Source organism: Octodon degus, unplaced genomic scaffold (assembly GCF_000260255.1).
Source record: "Octodon degus isolate 3935 unplaced genomic scaffold, OctDeg1.0 scaffold00008, whole genome shotgun sequence".
NCBI lineage: Eukaryota > Metazoa > Chordata > Mammalia > Rodentia > Octodontidae > Octodon > Octodon degus.
In genome coordinates, this window is record NW_004524584.1 from 17638480 (window position 1) to 17665068 (window position 26589).

At 49.3% G+C, this 26589-nt stretch overlaps 1 protein-coding gene across 1 annotated transcript in view; it reads right to left on the bottom strand.

The window, feature by feature from the left end:
* Positions 1 to 17304, bottom strand: part of Poc1a (POC1 centriolar protein A) — an 86155-nt gene extending 68851 nt beyond the window's left edge. The window contains exons 1-7 of the mRNA XM_004625163.2: positions 17011 to 17304; positions 13410 to 13494; positions 12132 to 12303; positions 11625 to 11804; positions 10277 to 10384; positions 9029 to 9144; positions 3925 to 4058 (exon numbers count right to left, since the gene is read on the bottom strand). Of these exons, the coding sequence (XP_004625220.1) occupies positions 3925 to 4058; positions 9029 to 9144; positions 10277 to 10384; positions 11625 to 11804; positions 12132 to 12303; positions 13410 to 13494; positions 17011 to 17028 (813 nt within the window). The 5' untranslated portion in view covers positions 17029 to 17304. The remainder of the gene's footprint in view (positions 1 to 3924; positions 4059 to 9028; positions 9145 to 10276; positions 10385 to 11624; positions 11805 to 12131; positions 12304 to 13409; positions 13495 to 17010) is intronic.
* Between the last annotated feature and the right edge of the window lie 9285 nt (positions 17305 to 26589).

The following is a 26589-nucleotide window of genomic DNA, read 5'->3' on the forward strand; positions in this document are numbered from 1 at the left end:
TTCTTAGATAGGTTAATGATCATACAGAAATGTTTTTGGTTTTGGTTTTGGTTTTTTTACATAGTGTAGTTTAGGCTGGCCTAGAACTCACTATATAACCTAGGCTGGCCTCAAACTCATGGCGATCCTCTTGCCTCAGCCTTCTAAGTGCTGAGATTATGTTGCAGGCAGCCTGAGTTAGATAGAAATATTGTAGGTAGTTAGACAGGGACAGGCCCTCGAAGGGGATGACAAAGACCAGACACCTTACTGGGAGATGCTCCTGGTGTGAGCCAGACCTAAAGATCAAACAAATGCTGACCTCCCTAAAGTTGGCATCCAGGATTGCTCATTAGTCAGGAAGAATCACTGACTGAAGGCCACCAGATAAGGTCGCCCGCTTGCTACGTGACTCGCTACCCCATTTGGTCCTAGGCCTAATCAATTTTACTTGGCAATGGTGCTTGTAATCCCATTGGCTGACCATAGTTTTGTCCCACCCTGTATCTACCTAAGCGGGACCCCTTTGTCTCTACCTTAGCCCCGCATGGTTTTGTCCTATAAAATAACCTGATGGAGACAGCTTCCTGGGCAACCCGCTCGGGACCCCCTTCTGTCCCTCTCCGACAGAAGCTTTCCTTTCCAATAAAGTTTTACCCTCAACCTCCGTTTGTTCCTAAAATTCATTCTTCGGTTTTAGAGAACACGAACTCATTCAGGCCAGGTTGGGGATTTCACGTTCCTTTATCAATTACAAGCATGTGATACCATATCCTGCTAATAGCTTCTTTCTTTAACAGACATTTTTTTTAACTGCTTTTTCCCCTCCCTTTTCAGTCTCACATAAGACTGAATATCTTTTCCAATAAACAGCTCACATGGGTACATTCTGGGAATGCATGTTAGTTTATGCATTTATGCATTTCTTACTCTTATGTGTAAGAAAATGACAAATTTCTATTAATTAAATAGATCCAGACCAAAATACTGAGTGTAGACAAAAAGGTGAACAAGGTAAGTGCTGGGACCACAGGGGGGGTCAACCGACTGGGCTCTAGAAATATTACAATCTCTTTCACAAATGACTTGAGATAACATCAACAAATAAAGTAGCTAGGGAGATGGCTCAGTAGAATAAGTGCTTGCCTGGCAAGTGCAGGGTCCTGAGTTCAATCCCTGGTACCGTAAATAAATAAATAAAGTAAAATATGAATAATTGTTGAATTTAGTACAGTACACAGAATTACTATTCTGACTTCCTAGACTTAAAATTTATCAAAATAAAAAATCTGAAGAATAAAATAATTTTACTCAAAAATAAATAAATAAATAAACACTATAACCAAGTTGGTTTTATCCCAGGGATGTAAAAACGATTTAACATATGTAAATCAATAAATGTAATACATCACATAAACAGAAGCAAAGACAAAATTCACACAATCATCTCCACACAGAAAAAGCCTCTAACAAATTCCAACATCCATTCATGATAAAAACCCTGATGAAGATAAATACAGAATGACCTTATCTTAAACTGATAAAAGCCATTTAAGACAAACCCACCGCCAATATCACAATAAATGGGGGAATAAAAATTAAAGCTTTTCTCTAAGTCCAAGAACAAGACAAGGCTGTCCACTAACCACTCCTTTTCAATAGCACTTAAAGCTGCAGCCAGAGCAAACACACAAGAGTAAGAAATAAAAGAGATACAAATAGGAAAAGAAGAAGTCAAATTATCATTCACAGGTGACTTCCATGCTGGCCCTGTCCCTGGGGCGCACTGGGCGTGGTGGCGTGCGCCTATAATCCCAGCCCTTGGGAAGCTGTAAACAGGAGGATCAATGCGAGTCTGCTCTGCGCAGTGAGACCCTGTAGACCCTGTCCTAAAAAAAAATATATATATATAAAAACTATTCACAGGTGATACTATCCTCTACATGGAAGAAAAAAATTCCACTAAAAGATTCCCAGTAATAATAAATAAATTCACCAAATTACCAAGATACTAACACACAAAACTCAATAGCGTTTCTGTATTCCAATGAACCCACCAAGAGACAAAGAAAACAATCCCATTCACAATCATGTCCTAACAAATTCAACACTTGGGAATTAACCTAACCAAGGAAATGAAAGCCCTCTATCACGTAAACTATAGTATCCTGAAGAGCACATCAAAAATGGAAAGACATCCCCTGTTCCTGGATAGGCAAAATCGATATTGGTGTTAAAGTGGCCACAGCACCATAACTAATACATAGATTAACTAATGCCAATTGCAATGCCAACAGTATTCTTCACAGAGTTAGAAAAAACAATCCTAAAATTCATGAAACCCAGAATAGCAAAAGCAATCCCGTGCATTAAGAGCAAAGCAGGAGGCACCACAATCCCAGATTTCAAGTTGCATCACAAAGCTACAGTGACTAAAAACTGCATGCTATTGGGGAGAAAAGAAAAAAAAGCCCAGACATGCAGGGCAATGGAACAGAACAAAGGATGCAGAGACAAACCCAGGCACATGCAGCCATCTGATTTTTGACAAAGGGGCCAAAAGCATACACTGGAGGAAAGACAGCCTCTTGAACAGGTGATGCTGGGAAGACTGGTTATCCACATGTACAAGAATCAATCTACATCTCTCACCCTGAACTAAAATAAAATCAAAGTGAATCAAAGGCCTAGATCCTAAAACAGAAACACTGAATCTGCTGGAAGATAAAAGTAGGAAAAGCTCTTAAAGCCATATGCACAGGCAAGGACGTTCTGAACAGAAGATCCAACTGCACAAGAAATAGCACCAGCCATCAACAAATGGGATTCTATCAAGTTACAGTTTCTGTGTAACAAAAGAAACAACCAACAGAGTGAAAACACAACTGACAAAGGGTGCGGTGGAATCTGCCAGCTCCCCCTCAAACAAAGGACTAATATCTGGAATACATAAATAATTTTAAAAAATTAGACTCCTTGAAATAAAGACCCAATCAAAAGGTGGGCAAGTGAGATGAATAGACACTTAGAAATACAAACGGCCAATGAGTGCATGAGGAAAATGTGCTGCAACTTTGATCATTAGAGAAATGCTGATCAAAACTGCAGTGATAGGGCCAGGGAGATGGCTCAGTAGAATAAGCGCTTGCCTGGCAGGCGCAAGGGCCTGAGTTCAATCCCCAGTGCTGCAACAAAAAAAAAAAAGAAAAAGAAAAAAGAAAAACCCTGCAGTGACAGACCATCTTACTCCAGAAGAATGGCTATGACCACAAACTCAAGAAACAAATGCTGGTGAGACTGTGGGGATAAAAGAATCTTTCTACATTGTTAGTGGGAAAGAAAACTGGCACACCAATATGGAAATCCGTGTGGAGATCTCTCAAAGTGCTAAAAGTAGAAATTCCATTTGACTCAGACAGCTAGGTGTCTGCTCAAGAGCTAAGGACACCACATTAGTGATATAAGCAAATCTGTGTTTACAGAAGCACAACTCACAATAACTAAATCTTAGAAACAGCCCATAAGACCATCAACAGATAAATGAAAAGAAAGCATGGTATATATACATAATGGAGTACTACTTAGCCATAAAGAAGGATAAATTTAAGTCATCTGTAAGAAAATGGATGCCCCATGAGATCATGATGCTAAGCAAAATAAATTAGACACATGTTAAATATGAGAAACTCCAAAATATAAATAATTTAAAGAACAAAATAAAAGTCCACTAGGAACCAGGAGGTAGACTTTTTGCACATGGGAAGATTTAGGCATGGAGTGGGATGTGGGGAGGAGGTAGGGGATGCAAAAAAGACTAAGACACCCTGTGTGGTGCAGCAACTCCCCGCTATGAATGTATTCTTATGCATCACAAGCATGTGCTAAAAAATAAGACTGAGCCTTGGCCCAAGCCTGCACGGCTCCGCGCCAGACTGATCCCCTTACCTGATGCCCATGGAGTGTGTAAAGCAGCCGGCCCTCCATCAGGTCCAGGATCTTCAGCGTTGAGTCGCTGGATGCCGTAATCAGGTAGTTCCCAGAGGGGTGGAAAGAGAGGGCGTTCACTGCTGCACTGTGCACTGCAGAAAGATGTTGGTCAGGAGCTGGCGGGAGGCCCGGAGAGCACAGCTGACCCCTGAGACAGCCAAGTGGGGTCAGCACAGGCCAACACGGTGGGGCCAGGACAGACACTGCCTGGAAGAGCTGTGTGTCATTCCACACATGCACCACCATCACCGTGGACTTTCTAGGGAAGCAGCACAACAAAGGGATGAGAAAAAACTCAGCTAGAGCCAAGGGTAGGCAGTGGGAGACCCAAGGAGGAAGAAACCACTCAGCAAGCCAGAGGCACCAAGAGGGGGTGGAGACCTTGCCCCACCCTCCTGGGCTCCGGGTGACCTATAGAAACTTGCCATCGGTGTATCTCCGATAACAGCTGTAGTTCTCCCTAGCGGTGGGGGGTTAAGAGCTGCCTCCCGGACAGCAGTTAGTTACCACTGCCATGGAACCAAGAAGAGGGCCCACAGGTTCAGACTTGATGGAAGTGGACTGTCCTTAGGTATCCTCTGCTCAAGACACTGTGACAACAGTGTTACACCCTGTGGAGCAGTTGAACCCTTGAGGGGGAATACTGTGCAGGGAATAGTTCCTAAAATGAGGTGTCCCTAGATGCCCCTTTCCACAGCTCTCCAGATGCACAGGTGTGAAGATGGAGGCTAGGATGGCCCATGGGTGAGCAAGGGGGGCATCCTCAAAGGCCTGACATGCCAGGCTAAGCCCTGAGGGAGTAACTGGCTCCCGGAGTTCACGATGTCTGCCACTTGTGGGGCTTTTGTTGCCTTTCCCCTGAGGCACTCTCTCCTTTGGGCGGGCTGGGCCCACAGCGCAGTGTCCACACACTGACTCGCAGTTTTGGCGCAGGCCAGCACTAGGCTCCCTGAGTGCGCCCTGCCTTTCCCCTACACAGACCCTACAGCCTGCACTGGGATGAAGGCCAGTCCTACACCACTTAAGACAAAGCTGGCAGAAGAGCAGTCAGTTGTAGAGGCCTCCAACAAAAACAAAAATAAAAACTCCTCCAGGACTTGGGGAGTAGCCCAGTGAAAAAGCATGTGCTTAGCATGTACGAAGCCCTGGGTTCAGTTCCCAGCATTGCATTTAAAAAATGAAAAGACTAAAACCCTCCAAGACCATGCCTTGGGTAGGGTAGAGGCACAGGGACATTCTAGGGACCAGTGGCCAGAGAACATGGGACTCAAGGGTTCCAACTCAGCCTTCTGGAGAAGATGAGACCAAGTCTCCCATCAGCTAGCCAACGAGACTGCCTATTCTAGAGCTCCAAGAATAAAACACTAGAGTCATCACGGTGCAAAGAGCCCTGCACGGGAACCATCGGCAGAATGCCACACTGGGGGAGGCTGGAGATCCAGATTCACGACCTCCCGGCTACTGACAGCCAAGCCTCATGCTTCTCACTGGCCAAGTGGGGAGAAGCCCTGCCTCACTGGCCGTGCAGGCTTGTCAGCAGATCATGGACCTGCACGTGCCTAGAAACCACAGGCACACTGTGGGTGCTGGGACGGGGGCTGCCGCTCAGATGTCTGAACAGTCTTACCGTGGGCTCGGAGCATATGGAGCCAGGGCTATTGGCACTCCCAGGAATCCACCAGCCTGTCAACTTACTGAATTGGGAAATAAGAACTGCTTTCTGCAATGACAGGCCAGAGCCAAGAAACTCCTTGCCTTGCAAGAGAGTTGGCCGGGCTGAAACAAACAGTGCCAGCTATCTGCTGTAGCCCAAAGCCCCAAGCAGGCTTCAACTTCAACCCAGGACAGGCAATGGCCTCCACAGAGCATGACCAATGGGTAGCTGGAAACACTATTGCATAGTTAAACAAATTCTCCTGCTAGGTGTGGTGGCATATACCTGTAATCACAGCACTCAGGAGGCTGAGGCAGGAGGACTGCTGTAAATTCAAGGTCAGCCTGGGTTACACAGCAAGTTCAAGTACCTAGTGCTCATCTGAAGCCACCAGGGAAGGCACTGGACATCACTGTGTCCTTAAAATCTTTCATCTGGGTTTCACAGGAATCAAAGACAGAAAAGAGATCAGGCATCTGTTACTACTCTTCTTAGGGAATCAGCCACCACAAAGACCCACAGCACCTGTGGGGGCGGGCGCCTCCTGGGTAGTGGGTTTCAGCTGAGGAGCTCTCTGGACAACCCCTAGACCTGAGGAGAGCTGGCCAGGTCCCTGCATCAGCAAAGAGAGTGAGAAGTGTGTCTCGTATCTAAAAAGCCCTCATCTACCTGGCTCTCTGAGCCGCTGAAGGTGAGCTTCCTGGCTGGGAGACGAGTTTGCTTCCCGGTGAGCACCCCCAGGAACCTCCACATTGCATCTGAAACTCGAGAGACTCCTGCTGTGTTTACAGGTGCGCCAAGTCCTGGTGTGGTGGAGAAACAAGGGGCTGTGGGCTCAAGAGGAGCTTCATCCCTTGAGGTAAGGACAGGAGCGAAAGCAGACTGACAGCTGTCAGGACAGACTGGCGGCCAGGCATACCGGAGCCCACTCAGCGCTTAGCCCCGGTGCACACCTGAGCCCTCCAACCTCTGCGGCCCTGCCATCCCTGGGCTTCATGAGCCCCAAGGGCTCTTCCCTCAGCACTCACGTCCTCGTCTACTCCACCTCCTGACTCCCCTCTCCATCCTGCCCCCTGTCCTTTCTCTTCTGGCTCTGTCCTCTGCAGCCCCCCCATGCTGGAGATGGTGCTAAGGCCCCTCGACCTGCTTTGCAGAGCTATTTCTTCTATGGCTCTTCACTGGCAGGACCCAGGGTAGAGCCCTTTTCACATGCCAAATCCCAGGCCCAGCCAGCCACCCTCCCTCTCCACAGTGTTAGCTTCTGCTTCTACCCAATCTCCACACGCCAGCCTCTGGGCCTGAGCACTCCTCACGGATACAGGCCCTCATCTTGACCTGGCCACAGTGACTGTCCCCAGCCAGGTACACCAGCCTCCTGCCAAGCAGACCACTGCTTTTCTTTCAGATAATCCTCATCTCTTCTTTTGGAATGACAGGCCATTCTCAGCACTGGCAGTCCAATCTCGTCTTTGAGACCCTGGACCAGAGAGGGCATTCAAGACTGTCCCCAGTTGGGACCTGCTACTGTGCCCCATCAACATCAAGCCCAAGCTCCTGATCCATCAGGGTTGGGCCTGGACTTTCCTGGGGTCACCTAGAAAAGTAGTACCAACGCTCATGTGCTATAGGGCACACACCCGGCCCTGTCCCCTTCGTAGAGAGGAAACAGCCTGCACTCCTGACCACTGTACCACCTCATCACTTTCCCACAGCAAATTCTTCCCCAGGGCCTGCCTGCTCTGCCTGCCCAAACTCGGCCCTTAACTCAGGCTGGCTCGCGAGCTGAAGCAGAGCGTCTAGGCCTAGAGGTGGGGAGCCCTAGACCTCTCCAAGTGGAGGGCATACCCTGCTACTGTTTTGGTCTGGAAGACTGAAAGCATCAGTGTCAGTGATGGGGCCAGGGCTCACAGCATAGCAAAGACATAGTTCTTGTGGCTCGGGCCTGACACCTGGTGGTGGTAGAGGGTACTGTAGACCTTCACCAACCAGTGGACCCCCAAAGCAGACAGGATATGAGGAATAAGACAGACTCCCTCAGCAGTAGCGTGCCTTAGTCCGATCTTGGACCAACACGTACTCAGGGTTTGTTTTGGGGGTGATATTGGGAATCACATGGATCCCATGGACTTTTCACGGGGATATATCTCCAGCCCTTTCATCAATGTCTTGAGCTTTTTATAAAATGGTGGCGCACACCTGGGATCTCAGCACTTAGGAGCTGAAGCACCAAGATTACTGTGAGTTCGAGGTAAGCCTAAGCTAAATAGTGAGTTCAAAAAAAAAAAATTATTTTGAGATAGGGTCTTGCTAAGTTGCCCAGGCCAAGTTCAAACTCAAAATCCTCCTGCATCAGCCTCCCAGAATGCTGGGGTTGCAGGTGGACACTGCCAGGCCCAGGCCCAGCCATTCTGTTCTGGACACAAACCAACTCATAAACCCTCCGACATCACTTGTGAGAAAGGACCTGCCGTTGTATCAGAAGCTCCAGGGAGTTAAGTGACCTGCTTACTTACTCCAAAGCCAAGAGTACAGAAGCAAGATTCCACCCTCCACCGCTATCCCTGGCCAGGATCTCCCTCCGCTTCTCAGGAGGTTAGCTCACCTCAACCATTCCCAGAAAGTGCTGTCTTCAAGCATCTGAGACAATCAAACAGTGCTTGTGAGAGTGTTGAGGCAGGCTCTGAAACCTGAGCCATGCCCAGTGTGATGGCACACACCTGTAATCCCAGCACTCAGGAGGCTTAGGCAGAAGGATCTCCATGAGTTCAAGGCCAGCCTGAACTGCATAGTGAAACCTTGTCTCAGAAAGACAAAAAACAAACAAACAAACACCCAGAGACCTACAACTGTGTCAACTCCTCAGTGTTTCCAAAGGCCACGGTTAAGTCAGGCACAGTACTGGGCCTAGCTCCCAAGCCTAGACGTTGGCTAAATCTACCTTCTACCTGCCTTATGGCTCTACACCCATGGAGCACCCCATGAGAATGGAAGTAACTGAGGTCCCACCAACACTGACCTCTACGGACCTCTCTGCCTCTATGGCCCTGAAGGGCAGTCTCCATGACAGGGCAAGGTGAGCAGCCCTGGCAGCCCTGGAGAACTTGCTCTCAAGGAGCCTAGCCAGGCACCCAACGAGGAAGCCCAGTGGCAGTATTCCTGAGACTCTGTCTACTCATAGCTGGCACTAAAGGGCTGGTAGAAGCCAGGAGGTAGCACACCCCGTCTCCCAGCCAGTGCCCCAAGCCAAGACAGCCACATCACAGCCTGTTCAGCCATGGCTATCCAACAGACCAAGAGTCCCCTTCCACCCCCCCCCCTACTGAAGCACCACAGCAATGAACCAAACAGCCAGCACCAACACAGTCCAACCATGGCTGCCCCACGCCCACAGCGCTGCCTGGCACTCACACTGATAATGCTGCAGCAGCCGGTGCGTCCGCACGTCCCACACCTTCACCGTGTTGTCCATGCCGGCGGCGGCGACACAGGTACCACTGGGGTGGAAGTCCACATAGGTAACAAAGCTGGAAAGACAAGGGACATCCTGCACTACAGGAGGTTGGCTCTGCTTCAGGATAGACCCACAAGTGTCCCTTATTTTCCCATCCCTTTGTATCTGTTCATGCTGTTTCCTCAAACCAAACACCTCCTTCCTGCCATATTTCTTTACAGATGGCCACAGGAAAGCAAAAAGGAACAGGCGAGAACCCTGGCCAGTAGTGAACTGTAGTGGACTTACGAGGGACCAAGTCCCAGCATTGGGGGGGTACTACAGATCAAAACCGGGGGCACTGTACCACTGAAACAAGTATATAACAAATATATAATACACACACACACACACACACACACATATCACATCACATATTCAGCCCTTTTTATTTTGGGGCAGGGTCTCACTAAGATGCCCTCCAATTTGCAATACTGCCTCAGCCTCCAAGGTAGCGAGGGTTATAGGCCTGTACCACTGTGCCTAGCATTTTTTTTTTTTTTTAAGCCAGGAATTGAACTCAGGACCTGCACTTATCAGATAAGTGATACGCCACTGAGCTATATCCCCAGCCCATCAATTTTTAAATACAAGTAGAGATGGCTGTCTTCAGACCTAAAGACCTGCAGGGCTGTGGAGCTGGTACTCCTGCTAGAGCTGACGCAGGGCAGGTCTTGCCAGCTGAGGTCCAGCAGGGACCTTGTCTGTGGTTCCCAGCCTGAGAAGTGTACTAGGTTCCATTAGGCTGAGTGCTCCTCAAACACAGGCTTCTCCCTTTCTCAGTGATAGGGTACAGTATAAACAGCCACCACCTGATGCTTCTATTCATAAAGCCATTGCCATAGGTGACATACTAAGAAGCTTTAAAATGCAGCTGGGGGGGTCTGAGTTCAACTACTCACAGGTGTGTGGCAATTGTAAGAACTAGAAAATGAAGGCAGAAAACAGAGGTCCACACTATTACACGGCTAGAGGTTAAGTCGTCAGTGGATGGGGACGGGGCTGAGCCTTTCGTGCACAAAAGAAAAGATGCAAGGCCCACACAAAAGGTATTAGCTGAGGAGCAGAGGCATGGCTGCTGCCTCAGGTCCAGCTCCTGAAGGCACTGGCCTCCTCGTGTCAGGACGGACAGTACGCACAGGTGAAGGACAGCACTAGGCACTTACCCGCCATGCTCACAGTACGAGTGGACGCACTCCCGGCTGGTCTTATCCCACAGCTTGACGGTCTTGTCATCACTGGCAGACACGATAAGCCGCCCATCAGGGGAGAACCTGAGTCAGAAGCACTGGTGAGCAGTTTCCTACAACCACTTTTCCCTGCATGCCTATTACCTGACCAGGAAATGCCTAAGCTTTTGTGCCCTCCCTGAACCCTGAATGGCTCTTGAGTGGGCAGCTGGTGACCCTCTGTGAAAGGAGTAGGAGCAGTGCCTTTCCCACAGTAAGCACGGAGTAGCAGAATGCACAAAATAACCCCACAGTGCTGCCCACTGGCATTCCTAGCATGGGTCATGAGCCCCACAGCAAGAAGTGATCCTCGACGCTAGTCCTCTGGGCCAGCAAAATACAACTGCAAACAAGATGGCATGGAGGGTCTGGGGACCACCACCCGAGACCTCCTGTGGCACGACACCTACTTTGCTGAACCAGGCCCTCACGCTTTTGAGACTCTGACCATGAGACCTCTCAGAGCAGTCAGGGGCCTCCCAGAACAGAGGAATGCCACTGCCAAGTGGAGAACCTGTACAGGGTCTCAGAAAAAGTTCAACAGTCCCAACCTCCAGCTCCCAAAGTTTCCTATATTTCCTGGCCACCTCTAACCCATCCTCCAGAGTAGCGATGTAAAGGAGAAAGCTCTATCTAAAAACCTCCAAGAAGCTAGAAATGGGCAGATCAGTGTCTGCCAATTCTTGGATCACGAAAAGCCCTCCTGGCTTCCCATGTACACAGCCCAGCTCCCCTACCAAAGGGAACTCATCTGGCAGCTCTGGAACAAAACCCAAGTCTGAGGCACAGAGCACCTCAGAGGAAAGTAGATCAGTCTCAGGACCAGACTCAGGCTCAGAGCCCAGCTCTGCCATGCGCCCGCCACGTCTGGGATGAGACCCTGCACTGCTCTGAGCCCGTGTCCTCTTCTGCAGAATGGAAATACCTGGCTGGCAGAACTCGCATGAGGGGCCAACAGACACCCTACAGCGGTAGCACTGGTAGTGTCATGCTGCGGACACCGCACTTCCAAGAAGTGGCTCCCCTTGCCTCAGGTGGGGCTCCCTCAGCGCGGACCCTCTGATGGGCAGCATGGCTTGAGAGAGATTAAGCTCAGGGAGGCTTTTCAACACATAGAATCCAGGAACAATTACTGTTGCCATTTTCAAAATGAAGACGCCAAGGCTCAGAAAGATAAAAGAGTAATTAAGTAACCTGCCCAAGGTCCCAAACTAGCACCTAACATGTCTCCGTGCCCCGCTGAACCCCAAATCCTTCCATTTGTCCCCTGACAGACAAGGTTCACCTGGCACAGCGGACCCAGTTGATGTGCTGGCTCAATGAAAACAGGAATCTCTGGCGATGTGTCGACCACACCTTGATTGTCTTGTCATCAGAGGCTGTCACGAGGGACTGGCCATCACTGGAGAAGTGGACACTCCTCACTGTGGCCGTGTGTGCACGAAACACGGTCGACTCACCTTTGCTATGAGGACAGAGCCAGAGTCAGGAAACCTATAATGGTGAAGTGAGGGCTCACGAGCTTATCGAATCCCTCCTAAGCTGCGACACCGCTCCCAAAGTCAGTCCAGGCCTGAGCACCCCAGTTTCCAAGAAAGGAGGCCAGAACCTTCCCCATAAAGCACTGCCCTGCTTCTCCTACCCCCACCATGTGAGCAGGATGAGGTAGCGCACTGTGCTTTGAGTGGTGAGCGGTACAACAATGGCCAGTCCAGGCCCGGGGTACAAGGAAAGGGCAGCTTTGGCACCAGGGACCCAGACTCTGTCAAGCCCTTTAAAGCCTGTGACTTACACGTTGGGCACCCAGATTCGAACCGTCTTGTCACGGGAGCCCGAGGCAAGCAAATGTCCAGAGGGGGAGAAGTTCACACAGGTGACAGCATCCTTGTGGCCTGTGAAGCGGTATGCACGCGCCTGGGGCTTCATGTGCCAGACCATGAGGCAGGAATCCATGGAGCCACTCGCTGGGGGGAACAAAGATACCAAGATCCTTGTCTCTAGCAGGCCTCAAGCCTCCCCGAGCATACTGGGGAGGCAAGAAGAGCATCACGTCCATCTCTGCTTCACAGAGAAGGTCCCCTCAGGGTCACAAGCCACACCTCAGTGACTGCTGACTGGAGGTTTCGAGGGTCTGTGGGCCAGCAACTCTCCAAGGAGCAGACTGACAGATCCTCACATGCCGGCCCTGGAGAGCACCCAGGGCTCTGGAAAAATTCATCCCGAGGAGCCACAGGTCACTTCACAGACACCCTGAGGACACAGGAGCAAGTCTTTCCAACACTACGGAGCCAGCCAAGCCCAAATAGCCTTTTACTGGTGGGAGGGCACAACTAAGAAGACTAAAGGAGAACCTCACAAAACCAAAAATGACTTCAGTTCTCTCCTTGTCCACAACCTCAAGGAAATCTTTCTTTTTTTTTAATTAGTACAGGGTCTACAGGGTCTCACTACACAGATTGGACTCATAATGATCCTCCTGTTTTCAGACTCCCAAGTGCTGGGATTATATGCCTGTGCCACAAGATCATGACAAGAGTCTGATCAAGGCATGTGCCACCACAAGGCGAACTGATGAGACAAATCTATGGGTAAAAGAAAGCTACAGCCAGGCAAGCTGTGTATGAGCCCGCATGTGACCAGGGAAGGGGGCACCCAGATGCAGCACAGGTACCGTGGGGTGGAGGGGTTGCTGGCTCCGCTCAGCACTCTTTTCACTGGTAGCCCTCTATAACAAGGAGCACCATAATGCTGTCGGCAATGGAATCTAACATACAAGGAAAAGGAGCTGCTGTTTATAGCTGTGCCATGGGACAGAACAGAGAGGCGGCTGGGATGTGCAGGGAAAAGCTCAACTCAGACTCACTCTCAAGGCTGTGCAACCTTGCAAGGTCCCTAACCTCCGTGAACCTCACATTTTTCACATGGAAGATGGAGGTGGTGAAGCCCAGCCCGAGAGTCAGCAGGGAGAATCAGAGTGCTGGTCCAGACAAAGCATCCGCGTCCTCGCCATGCTTTATCCCCCCCTCGCCACATCTCACTTCTTAGTGCTCAACCTAGTACCTTCTCTTACCAAGTTGCTTCGCATTGAGACTGAAGTCCACACAGGTGACAGCATCTCGGTGGCCCTTAAAATGCCTCTCCAGTGAGGGGTCCTCCTGCAAGACAGCCAGAGTCAAACGGGTGAACGTGGGTGAGGAAGGTGCTGCCCCAAGCCAAGGCTTCCTACAGCAGCCAGCAGGGGTTAAAAATGCTCACGGCATGATTTTCAAACACAAAAAACCCTAAGGAATCCCCTAAAAGCTACCAAAACTATGCAATTAATAAGTTCAACAAGGAAGTAGGCTACAAATTCAATATAAAAGAAAATGTGGTATTAAATACAGTAGAGGACTACTCGGCAATAAAGATTAACTTGAGGCATTTCTAGGTAAAAGAATGCACATCGAGACCATAATTTTAAGTGAAATAAATCAGATGCACATGCTTAAATATAACATGGTTTCTCTTATAAAAGAAACTACATATAGATATAAACATGTACATGTGTGTGTGTATATATATACATTGTGTAAAATAAAAGATAAATAGGAAGTAGATCTTTCTCAAATGGATGGGGAAACAAGAGATGGAGGGAGGGGGAAGAAGTGAAGGAAAAGGGGATGGAAAGAAAACGGAAAAAAAAAGTAAAAATAAAGCTTTTGCAAATAGGAAGAGTACCAAGAACTGGAAGGAGCATAGAGGACAAAAAAATTTTAAGTGTGCTATATACATGGAATATAATCATTATGTGCTGCAAATGTCTACTAAAATAATAAAAATTTAAAAATTAATGCACAGAGAAAAATGCTGGGTGTAGTGGCACCATGGGTGGTGGCACATGACTCCCAGCACTGGGGAGGCTGAGCCAGGAGGATCATTGTGAACTCAAGACCAGCCTGGGCTACAAAATGAACTCAAGGTCAGCCTGAACTGGATAGAGACTCTGTCTAAAAAAGACAGGGGCTGGGGAGATGGCTCAGTAGAATAAGTGCTTCCCTGGCAAGCGCAAGGGCCTGAGTTCAATCCCTGGTCCCCCCCCCCAAAAAAAAGACAAAAAAAGGAAAGAAATTAATTGTATTTCGGTATAATAACAATGAATAACCTAAAAAATAAAGGAAATTATTCCACTTATAATAAATAAAAAAAATACTTAGGAATAGTTAACAAAAGAAGCACAAGACACATAGCAAGACTAATAAACATCATTGTAAGAAATTAAAATGAACTTTAAAAATGAAAAGATAACTTATGCCATGGATTGGAAGGTAACAATTGTTAAGATACAATACTGTTCAAATCCCATGAGGCCACTTCTGCAGACACTGACAAGCTGATCCTGAAATCAACAGGAAAACTTGCCTGATGTGGTGGCACACCCCTGTAATTCCAGAACTCCAGAGGCTGAGGCAGGAGGATTGCTACAGTTCAAGGCCAGCCTGCCCTACATCATGAGTACAAGACCAGCCTGAGGTACACAGTGAGACCCTATCTCTAAAAACAAACAAAAAATGGAGAGGAAGTGTTTTCTATCTTTATTTCTTTGGGCACATTTTTCTCATTATCAGCCAACAATGAATCAACTCAATCCATCTACAGATAAACCACAACATATCATTCAGTCATGAAAAAGAAAGTCCTAACCCATGCTACCACAAAATAAGCCTTGAAAACACTGTAAAGTGAAAGCCAGTGGACTATTTGGAAAGTCCAAACTAGTCAAATCTGTTCAGATAGAAAGTAGGTGAATGGTTGTCAGATGATAGAAGGGGAAGACTGTTATTGGATATGAGGTTTTTTACTAGCACGATGAAAATACTCTGAAATTTGAGTGATGATGGTTGTACAATACCAGGTATGTATTAAAACCACTGAACAGTGCACTTTATTTTTTTTAGAACCTGGGATTGAACTCAGGCCCTTGCACTTGTGAGGCAAGCACCTATTCTCCTGAGCTATCTCCCTGGCCCCTGAACTGTGCACTTTAAAAGGTGAATTTTCCAGGCGTGGTGCACATACCTACATGATCCTAGCACCGGGGAGGCTGAGTCAGGAGGGTCAGCAAGAGTTCCGAGGCATGCCTGGGCTGGGCTACATAGTGAGTTTAAGGCCAGCCTGAACTACATAGTGAGAGACTGTCCCAAACAAAGAAACTAAAAGATTAAAAAAGGTGGCGAGGGGCCAGGGAGATGGCTCAGTGGAATAAGCGCTTCCCTGGCAAGTACAAGGCCTTGAGTGCAATCACTGGTTCCGCCAAAAAAAAAGAAAAAAGAAAAATGTGGTGAAAAAAGGTATAGACTATTCATGGTATAGAATATCTCAATAGTGTTATTTAAAAGCCCAAACAGGAAGAAAAAAATATAGATATATAATATATTTATATATATATATTATATGTGATATATATATATATATATATGCCTTTCAGCACCTTGCATTGCACGAATCGGATCTTGCACCCTTCATCCTGCCCTAGACTAGTTAGGGAACGCTTGGGTCTGTCCTAGCCAGCTCCCTGATGTCATCACCACCATCTCCACCTGATCCAACACCAGAACATACAGATGTTCAGGCCACTGCTTGGGAAGACAGCAGGAGCTGGCACTTGAAGGATTACCCGCCATTCATCCAAATACAATGTAACTCTCTCCTACTCAAAGGTAAGAAATTTCAAAGAAACACTTTGGATGCTCCTGAAGCCCAGAAAGACTCAGGCGAAAGGGTGTCCCTGGGTCAGAACAAGCCACCGCCACCCCATAGTGCTGTGACCTAACATGAGCTCACCTCCACCCCAACCACCTGCAACGTTCTCCTCCCAACAGGGTGAGTGACCGGTGGCGGGAGCATCTCTAGCATAGCGACAAGCACCGCATTCATCCTGATTCTTATCTGAGCTTCTTGGAAAAACAAGGTTCAGACAAGGTCTATCCCTAGACTCCGTGAGTAAAAACAAGTTTTGGTCCACTCCCGAATGGCACATCCCTTGAAACTTCCCCACATGTAATTCCCTGCGTGTGGGCCTCACTGGGGAGGAACGCGCCAGATTAGAAGTCAAAACGTCAAGAGTTCTAGTCCGGGCCTCCTGCCGAAGTCCTCATACGCCTCAGACTACGACCGTGCGAGTGGGGGTGGCCTGCAGGCAGCAATCTCTCCAAAGGACTCCACTGAGTGATGCTCTCTGCCATCTGTAGGAACCTGGGACTCAGGAGAGGAGTCCAGGACCAGGTCACACTGCAGGCCTGAGCCACCCCAGGCTTCTCCGAGTCCGGCTGCTTCTATCAGAAGAGGGTGTGGCTCAACAAGCCCCAGCCAGCTACCCGCAGCTCAGGATGAAGAGAGACAGGCTAGAAAAGTCAACTCCAGTGCCGAGCCACCTGTGTGGTGCTGTGCCCGTATCTTCGTCGCTAAGATGTCAAGCCCGGGCGGCAAGGACTCGGCTGGCCCCAGTACCTCTGCACCGGACCAGGCGCGCGAGGGGCGATCCGTAAGCGCCCGGACCCTGCCCGCCGCGCAGAACGCAATCTGGCGTGGTGAGGACCGCCTAGTCCTCCCGGGGTCACTGCTCGAACCAGCCAGGCGCCCAACGTCCCAGAGGGAAGGCAGGGACCCTGGCGGTCACCCCCGATAGTACTTACCGGGCAGGGCGCGGCCATGGTAGCTGCGGCGGCAGTTGCTCGGGTTCGGTTTCCGCGCCCCTAACCGCCGCCAATAGCAACGCGGGACGCGCCGCTCCGCCCCGCCCACTTCAGTTAAAGGCGAAGTGTGCATTAACTTTCCACTTGCAGACCAGAAGCAGAGCTTTTCGGACGACGCTGCGGCCTCCTCGTCTAGCTCCGCCAAACCAAGGGACCTATAGACCGCACTGCCAGAAGTCTATATCCTCTACCACTCATTCCTCTAGAAAATTTATAAAGCTCAGGCAAGGGTTTCCCTACCCGCGTCCGCCACCCGATGACGTCACGGGGAGCGCAGCCTTTTGGGAAATGTAGTGCTGTGGCCACCATCACACCCTAGCCTCCAAAGGACGGAAAACTACACTTCCCGAGGTTCCAAGGGGCGGGTCCTTTTAATCGCATTTCCCCCCCCCAGCAACGCCCTTATGGATGCCGGAGGAGGACATGTGAGTTGCCATTTGCAGTCGCTTTAAAGCTATAGAAGGAGACCTGATTGCCAGCCACTGATTCGCCTCTCTGAAACTTTGAGTTTGGCCTTCCGAACGCGTGGAAGACAAGTGTGGATCGATAAGAACGTGGATCATTGGGCCGACAAGATAGCTCAGCTCTGCTTAGGTAAGCGCAGGGGCAGCGGTTTGATCCCCGGCACCACGTGCTGCACCAGGCCCTTCCCAGGGTGGGCTGAGCCGCCCACAAAAAGAAAAAAAAAAAAAAAAAGAACGTGCATCACTCGGAATCACAACACCTAGATTTGACTACCAGTTCTCGCCTGATTGGCCGGAAAAATGCCAAGGCTCTGTGAAATAGCTTCCGGGCTTGTGATTGGAGGGAGTGGCGACGTTCGTAGGCGTAGCTGCGGGAGGAGGCAGTACCGCGGTCTGGCCAATAGAGGCCGTTCCCACTCCCTCGAACGATCCCGAGGCCCAGGCTGTCCTTTGACCTTTCCTCTACCTGGCCTCACACTGGGCATCTGACCCAGACCAGGTTTGTTTTGCAAGATTCAAGAACTTTCTATCGCCTCTCCAGGACAGGCAAACTTGTCTAGACTCCAACTGTGGTTAGGATTCGTCTATGCCCAGAGGCTTTTTAACCACACATTGAGACCTGACAGTCTGTCCCTGGATCTGCAAACCTACCAGAGGTTCCGTCATCTCAGAAACTGGCACAAGGCAGCAGCATTTCAGATTTGGACCTATGAGATCGGAAACCAGACATAAGAAACGAGGATGCGCTCAGTCCCATCTTAACCATGATATGGCAGCATGGTTCCTTTACCTTAGAAATGTTCAAGCTCATTTAGACACCGTGAAACCCTTAAAACCAATATAGTCGCTACACACACACACACACACACACACACACCCTGAAGTTCAACACTGTTCCAAGGATAATTTTCTAGTCTCCCCACCAACATGCCCATCATCATATTCAGCTCTGTTATGTACCACCCCCCAAACATTTAGAGGGGAAAGTTACAGAAGGAAAAAAAACATAGAAAAAAATATCAATCTAATCTAAATTGTATTGATAAATATATCAATTGTTGGGTGATATGTTTAGTTTGGGGGTTTTGTCAGTTTTAATTATGGAGTGTAAGTCTCCAACGGGACCTGATATCCCCAGCCCCCACCTGCCTACCAGCAGAGGTGCTTTTCTCAGTGGGGAACTCAGCTCAGCACCACAGCTGTCATCTGCAAGCACAGGATGTCACAAAAGAGATTTTTAAAAGCACAAGGAATTATGCAGGTTCCAGGACAAAAATTTACAACGGACCTTCAAGAACTTTGCCCGCGGAGGGGGCCAACAACCAGAAAACTTTGACCACAGATGTTTATTAAAACCTTCCCACCTGATGTCCCTGGTGCTCTTTCTATTCTTATAAAAGGGGCACATCTCTCTGTTCCCAAAAGAAGGTCTCTTTGCTTTCTCTCTGTATGCACCCAGGTCCAATAAATTCCACTCCTGTTTCCTTTACACAAGCCTGGTGGTCATCTCTGCTGGTCTCCTCCCATCACTGAGCTATGTGTTATACAGAGTACTTTTGATCTATAGAGTCTTTTTTTTTTTTTTTTTTGTATTTTTTAGGGAAGGGTCTGCAGGGTATTCAGGGTCTCATATCAGAGACTCATAGTGATCCGCCTGTTTGCAGCCTCCCACGAGCTGGGATTACAGGTGTGCGCCATCACCCCCAGTTTCAATTGCTATCTCAGTGGGCCCTGAGGGCAGGGCCAGCATGGCAGGCCCAAGGATTGAAACCCTGGCCCCTGTGCCTGCTTGCAGGTGCTTTAATCCGCTGAGCTCTTTGGCTGGCCCTTTTTTTTTTTATCTATAGAGTTTTATACTTAAGAAAACTGAATTTAGGTAAGCTAATTTTCAAACTAAGCATAGTGAGGAATGCCTGTAATCCCAGCACTTGGGAGGCTGAGGCAGGAAGATTGCTTTGAGTTTGAAGCCAACCTCTGCTCAAGACCTGACCCTGCCTCCAAAAAGCTAAATAAATAAAATAAATAAATATCATATTTGCTCAAAGTGAGAGTTATGGGAAGGCTTTACTCACACTCCCAGTCTTCCCAGATTAATGTCTTCTATATTTCTACCCATCAGGGAGGAGAAGCTGCACCTGACCACCTGACTCATGCCACTTAGATTGAACTCTAATCCTGACTGAGAGCACCATATTGTGCCAAAGCTCAGTGTTAGAGGAGCTAATGGAGCCTCCATGTTGGGAGGAACTCTATGTAAGTGTAGCTGCAGGGGAGCATCTTTCTGTGCCCTGGAGGGGAGAGCTCTCTGTCCTAGTACAAAGCCCACAGGCAGGTCCCCATGGCAGAGCCTCGAGTTCACTCCCCACCCCTCCACCCGAGGGCCATGGTCATCCCAGCTCAGAACAGGGACAGAGGACGAAAGGCTGGACATTCCCCCAGCCCAGCCCAGCCTGCCCCTGGAAAACCCCATTGGTACCGCCAGTCTGCCCCGCACCTGCTGATGGCTGACGTCTGAAACTCTGAGCAGGGACACTCAGGACTTTTCCTAGGCATGGGCAGGTCTGGAGATGAGTACAGCCCTGCCGCCTCCAAGCTGGGTGAGGTATCAGGAGCTGTGCCACCTGTGCCAGCCTGTGTGGTCACAACAGTAAAATAATCATAATAATACACTGTCATCATTGGGGAGGGAAAGTCCGTGAGCTACCAATTCGTGTCTGCACTTGACATTAAGCTGTCATTTAATATGAAGTGTGTGACTGCATGCTTCCTCTGCTCCACCGATCTGGCTGACTAGTCTGCCTCTAACAGCCCTGCTTCAGCCGCACAGACTTTCTCAATGTTCTTGAGCAAGAACGTAGCAGCCAGGAGCTGGATATGCTGGCACATGCCTGTAATTCTAGCACTCAGGAGGCTGAGGTAGGAGGACGGCCAGGAGTTTGAAGCCAGCGTGGTCTACATAGTGAGTTCAAGGCCACATACCACATAGTAAGACCTTGTCTCAATAGTAATCATAGAATGTAAGGGCTTGCCGGATAGCTTAACCGTTTAAAGCGCCACTTGGGCAAATGCAGTCAGGAGCAGGGGACTGTGGTTTGATCCCCAGCTCTGCAAGCCGCACCAGACCAGCCCTTAAGGCAACCTGAACTATCCAAAAAGAAAAGAAAAGAAAAAGAATGTAGCAGCCACACTCCTGTCTCAGCCCTCCTAGGCTGGCTTCCTTGGCAGTGTCTTTCACTTCCATCAGGACTTTATTCAAATACCACCTTGATGTACCCTTCCCTGACCACCCCACTTAATATGCCAACTCCCCTCCCCTTTCTCTGCTTTCTTCTTTTCTGTATGTAGTACAGGGTCTACAGGGTCTCACTACATAGATCAGACTCTTAGTGATTCTCCTGTTTTCAGCCTTCCAAGAGCTGGGAGCCGACACAGCGCTCCGGAGATTGAACACAGCCGCTGCGCTCTCTGCTTTATTTTCTTCCCAATAATTTATAGCCATCTGAGGCACTGGACTTGTTTCATTGTTGTCTTCTCCCATGAGAATATCAGCTCCAGAGGACAGATAATGACTAGGACTCAGAAGAGGAAGGGTGGCCCAGGTGGAGGCAACTGACTCAGCCAACGTCTGGTAACAGGAGTGTGGTAAGCAGGGACAAAGGTGGAGTCAGGAGTGAGGCAGATCATAATGCTACCCAGTATAGACAAGATGACTAGGGATTAGTCTTAAAGAACCAGGAAGCCACAAGTCCCCTCCTAGAGCTGAAAAGAGCCAAAAGAGACACCCCATCCAGACGGATCTGTGGTTGCAGGCACACCTGTTGTGACAGTGACCCTGCAAGCTCCCTCCCCAGGAAATCACAGCAATTCTGGGCCTCCGTGGTGCCCTGCCCTCTGTGGAACTGGGATGCCATCTTTCTCTACAGGAAAGTCATGCTTTCAGACTTCCATCCAGTGGTCATGCCTACTCTATTAAAAGAGCTTCCCTCAAAAGGACCTTAGAGTGTCACTATGGATGAGCATCCAGCCTGGGCCTATTCTTCCACATGTTAGGAAAGTGGATGGCAGGACTAGAGTTGACTAGGGATACCTACAAATCATGGTGTCTGGGCTGGTGAGATAGCTCAGTGGACTAAATACCTGCTTAGGCAAGCTCAGGGACTGGGTTCAATCCCCGGCACCACATGCTGCGCCAGCCCTGCCCCTGGGCGTGCTAAACCAGCCAATGAGACAAGACCACCATGTCCATAATCCCAGCAATGGGGAAGCTGAAAACAGGAGGATCACTATGAGTCTAAGATGCATAGTGAAGTGCGGTACCAAATATTTAAAAAAAAAAAAATGTGTCGCAGGAGTAGGGGTCCCTTGGGAGCAGTAACTCCTCTCTACCCACACAGTGGGTTGGGAAAGTACCTGTGTGCCAAGCCCTCCTCCCACATCCCATGAACCCAACCCACGCTCCTCCTCCCTGCCCTCCATTAGTGCACCAGGCCTCTGTCACAATACCCAGGGAGAGGAGAAAGGGCCGGCGTGGCCGAGTTGGAATAAAAGAACAAATCCCACAAAACAGAAGCTCCCTGCCTTGGCTCTGCTCTTACGGGCTGAGAGCAGGCTACAAACACTTGCATAAGGTTTGGACTCAAAGTTGAGAACTTCTTCAGCAAATAAAGTAAACAGAGCCTTAGAACAGTGGATCTCAGTGCTGGTTGCTGCTTCATCCCTTCGCAGGGGAAGCCCAAACACCAGTTTTTGAAAGCTTGGTGCGTGAGAACAGTGAACAGGCAAGGCTGAACTAGCACTGATGGAAAGAGCTTTCTGGGCTGATGGACACACTCAGCTGCACTGCCCGGTGTGGTAGCCGCTGGTCACATCTGATTATGGAACACTTGTCATGTGGTTCGTGAGACTGAGGAACTGGCTTTTAAATTTTATTTCATCTTCACTCATTTAAATGTACATAACGATATAGGGCCAGTGGCTATTATGCCGGTTAGCAAAGCTCCAGGCCGTGGTCTGGCTCCGTGGCTTCAGGGAGCCACAGGGGGCATGGTGCCTGGTTTACTGTACAGATCCCTTTTCTTTCTTTCTCTTGCCTGACTGCTCCAGCTAATGTTCTTTTTTTCTTTTTCTTTTTCTTTTTTTCTTTTTTTTTGGTGGAACCAAAGATTGAACTCAGGCCCTTGTGCTTACCAGGCAAGTGCTTATTCTACTGAGCCATCTCCCTGGCCTCCCTGGTTTACTGTAGCTGAGCCATTTTTGTCCTTGTACCCTACTGCCCAACTGAGGGGGTTGGAATCCTAGCTTAACCCTAGGAATCTGGGGCAAAACAGAGGTTGGCCATGGGTCCTTGTGCCCTCCCAAGTATTTGGGGAGGGAAGATATGCTCCAGAGGCCAGAGAATAAGAGGACTCCCCTCTCCACAGAGCCCCAAATTGTAGTGCATAGCACCAGCTTGGAACCAGCTCTCAGCAGTAAAGTAACAAGAGTGACATCAAGGCACATGAAGTCTTAGCCACAACCCCAGGAGCCGCACAGTATTATGCCTGTTTTACTGATGGAGAAACTAAGCGACAGTTAGTAAATGAGGCACCAGGATTAGAACTTATCTATCTGCAAACCTGAACCTGTAATCCTAATGCATCCAGGGAGACAGACTAAGAAGCCCGAACCAACTCAGGCCCCAGTAGAAATTAAGGCTTCAAGACTTGGCCCCATCACAGGAGAGGGGAGGGTCAATACTGGATGCAAACAGCTAACACACACTACAACGTCCTTTGTCATCTTGTGTCTTGTCATAAACTGTCAAATAAATTTAGCATCTACTCCATAGTACAGAAGCTCCTTTTTAATATCAAAATGACTTGGTTTGTTTCTTTTGAGACGCGGTCTTGCTGTATACTCCAGGCTGGACTGGAACTCACTATATAGCCGGCGCTGGCCTCGAACTTGCAGTGATCCTCCTGCCTCAGCCTCCCAAGTGCTGGGATTACAGGCGTGTGCCATCGTACCCAGCTCAAAATATTATAATGGGCTAGCTAGCTCCAAGTTGGGCTGATACCCAGGAAGCGTTCCAGTTTGTACTCTGGTAAAAACATGTCCTCCTTGAAACCCTCCCTCAGTTGCGAGGCAAAGCCATAAAAGAATCACTCAGCTGGTCGTAAGTGGGGACGTCTGCCAGGCCCAGACCCACAGGGGGCCTAAGGCTCAGTGTTTCCAGAATTCATGAAGGAACTGGTTTGAAATGCTAGCTCTTGAATCTGCTGTGGAGTCTGATTCTATGGGTCGGGTTTGGGGCAGACAGGAGCCTGCATTTGTATGAGGCCCCTGTTAAAATTCTGATGTGGTAGTCCTGGGGCCCAGGTAAGAAAGGATAGCCTAGCATTGGTGCCAGGGAGCAGAGGGACTCTTCCCTGGCTATGGTCTTCCCAGAAACATGAGGCCACACAAGTCCTGGCTCTGATCCCACCTCGCTCTGCGATCTTATCACAGGCCTCAGTTCCCCATTTGTAAAATAACGGCTCCCAGCTTCCCACAGTGATACTAATACTAAACGATGGAGTATTCTCTGGCAGAAATCAGGAGGCTCTGAGTAAGAAAGAAACTGGAATCAGGCTTGTCCTTTCTAGCCCACTCTTTACTGGCCCTGGCCTGAACTGGCAGTGACCCCATGGGGCAACCATAGGGAAGGAGGATAAGCCAGGAGGTCTCCATGCCAGGAGTACAGGAGGTGCTCTGGTCTCAGAGGACAGAGGCGGTTGGGGACGTCTTTGTTTCAGCAACAAGGATTTTTTTTTTTTTTTTGTGGCGGGTGGGGGGCACTTAGGATGCTCTCAGAACAGGTCTGGTTTGGCTTGAGGATGAGGGGATCAAACCACAGCATCCTGAGCCTGACTGCTTTGTTTCAGCAGGCACTTAAACACCTAAGCTAATGGGCAGGCCCCCATGGTTGGGGACTTCTTTTTTTTTTTTTTTTTTTTTTTTTTTTTTGCGGAACGGGAGATTGAACTCAGGCCCTTGCACTTGCCAGAGAAGCACTTATTCCACTGAGCCATCTCCCCGGCCCGGGGACTTCTTGAGGAAAGCATATCGAGGCCTCCTTAGTCCTCCTTCCTCATCGTGTCACACTGGCCTCCTCGCTGCCTTCCCATGCACCCCGCTCAGGCCCTCCTGAGGGCCTCTGTTCTGACTGTCCCGCGACTGGCCTGCTCACCCCAGATCCTTGTGCTGCAGGTCTGTGGTCTTTCCAGCCTGTCCGAGCACCACCCCAGAGCCACCTTCTCTGACCCCAGCCTAGCACTCTTGAAGGCCTCCCTGTTCATATGGCACTGGGTTTACCCTCTGTCCCTCCCTATGATTATAAGCTTCCCAAATAAAGACCATGCCCTGATGGCTGCTCGTGGGTGTCAGGCCTTATCCCTGTGTCCCAGAAAAAGTTCACCCAGACTTGGGTGAACAAGCCTGACAAATCAATCTCTGGAGTCAAGGGGCTTGAGCAGCACCAGGAAATCCTTCCCATCACTCACAGCAATGCTTGGGCTCAAGGAGGGCTTTCGATGGGGTCAGGAGTGGAAAGGTCAACTCCACAGGTGTATGTGGGATGCAGCTGTGTCGCCAGCCCTGTTCTGGAAACAACACGAGTGTCTGCTCCTGGGAAGGCAGACAGGGAAAGGCACACCAAGCAGGTCAGGCTCAGGGCATGTCCTCCTAGGGTTCAAGCTCAGCATGGCAACGGGAAAGGGGAAGAGCTCCCAGGAGGAGGAGGTGAAGCATCCGGGGGACGTGGAAGGACAGCTTGGTATTTCTTGCACAGCAACATGAGCACCTGGACCCTGGAAGGTAAGAATTTGAGATGGAGGAAACAGTTTCTCCAGGTTGAGGTAGGCAATGACTGCTGTGGCCTTAGCTCAAGCATTGTGAACTTGCCTGAGTGTGGTGACACACACCTATGATCCTAGCACTTGGCAAAGCTGAAGCAAGAAGATTCCAGGGAAAAAAAAAAGGGGGGGTGGGAGGGCGGTGAGATAGCACAGAGGTCTAAAGTGCCTGCTTCAGCTCGCTTAGGCAAGCACTCAGGGACCATGATGTTATTCCTGGCACCACATGCCGTGCCAACCCTGCCCCCACAGTGGGCTGAGCTGGCCACAAAAAAAAAAAGAGGATTCCAGGAGTTTAAGGCCAGCCTGGGCTACAAAGTAAGTTCAAGGCCAGTCTGAACTGCATAGTGAAACCCTGTCTCAAAATAACAAAAAAGGAAAAAAAAAAAATGGCCTTTCAGGCCACTTGCAAAGACCACGTGTAAATAGGCAGGAGGATTGTGAGGGACAAAACCCTCCCTCTAGTGAGTCACTTCTGCATCCCACCAAGATTCCACCCTGACAAGTAACTCACATGCCCAGGACCACACAGCCAAGCTAGGCGGTGGACGGGCCACTGCCTGTACCTCTGGGCTGAGTTCTAGAGAGAACGGGACTCATCCTCAAGTCCCAGAGGAGAAGAAATAAGGCTTGCTTAGCTGTGGGTGATTATGCTTGTCCACCTCCCCGGATTTCCTCATGCAAAGCCACTCTGCAGCTCCCTGTGCCCTCAGGTTTAGGCCAAATTCCGCTTTGCTCTGCCTGTCTACTCTCACCTTGTGCCCCACCTCATTAGGAGAAGTCACAGGCCACATCATCTCACCTTTGCACCTCATCTGCAATGCTACATCCACCTGGAAGGCTCCTGTGTCGAGCACCTCAGAAGAAATCCTGTTCTCTGACTTTTCTTCAAGTGTCCCTACCCCACGGTTGCCTCCCCCGTAGACCTCACAAAGCTCGGACTGCTCAGATTCCCTTAGGTCAGATGCTCCTCTCCAGCTCCAGGAACCCGATCTTAGTCTAGCTGAGGATTCGTATGCTCCTGCCAGTTCCTTCTGGTCCTGTCTTCATCAGATGAAATGGGTAGAAGTGTACACAGCTGTGTGTACATGTGTTGGCATGTGTGGCCGAGACTACCTGCGCACATCTATGTCTGTGTGTGCATGAACACGTTTTTGTGTCCATAACTTTGTTTCAGGATGTGT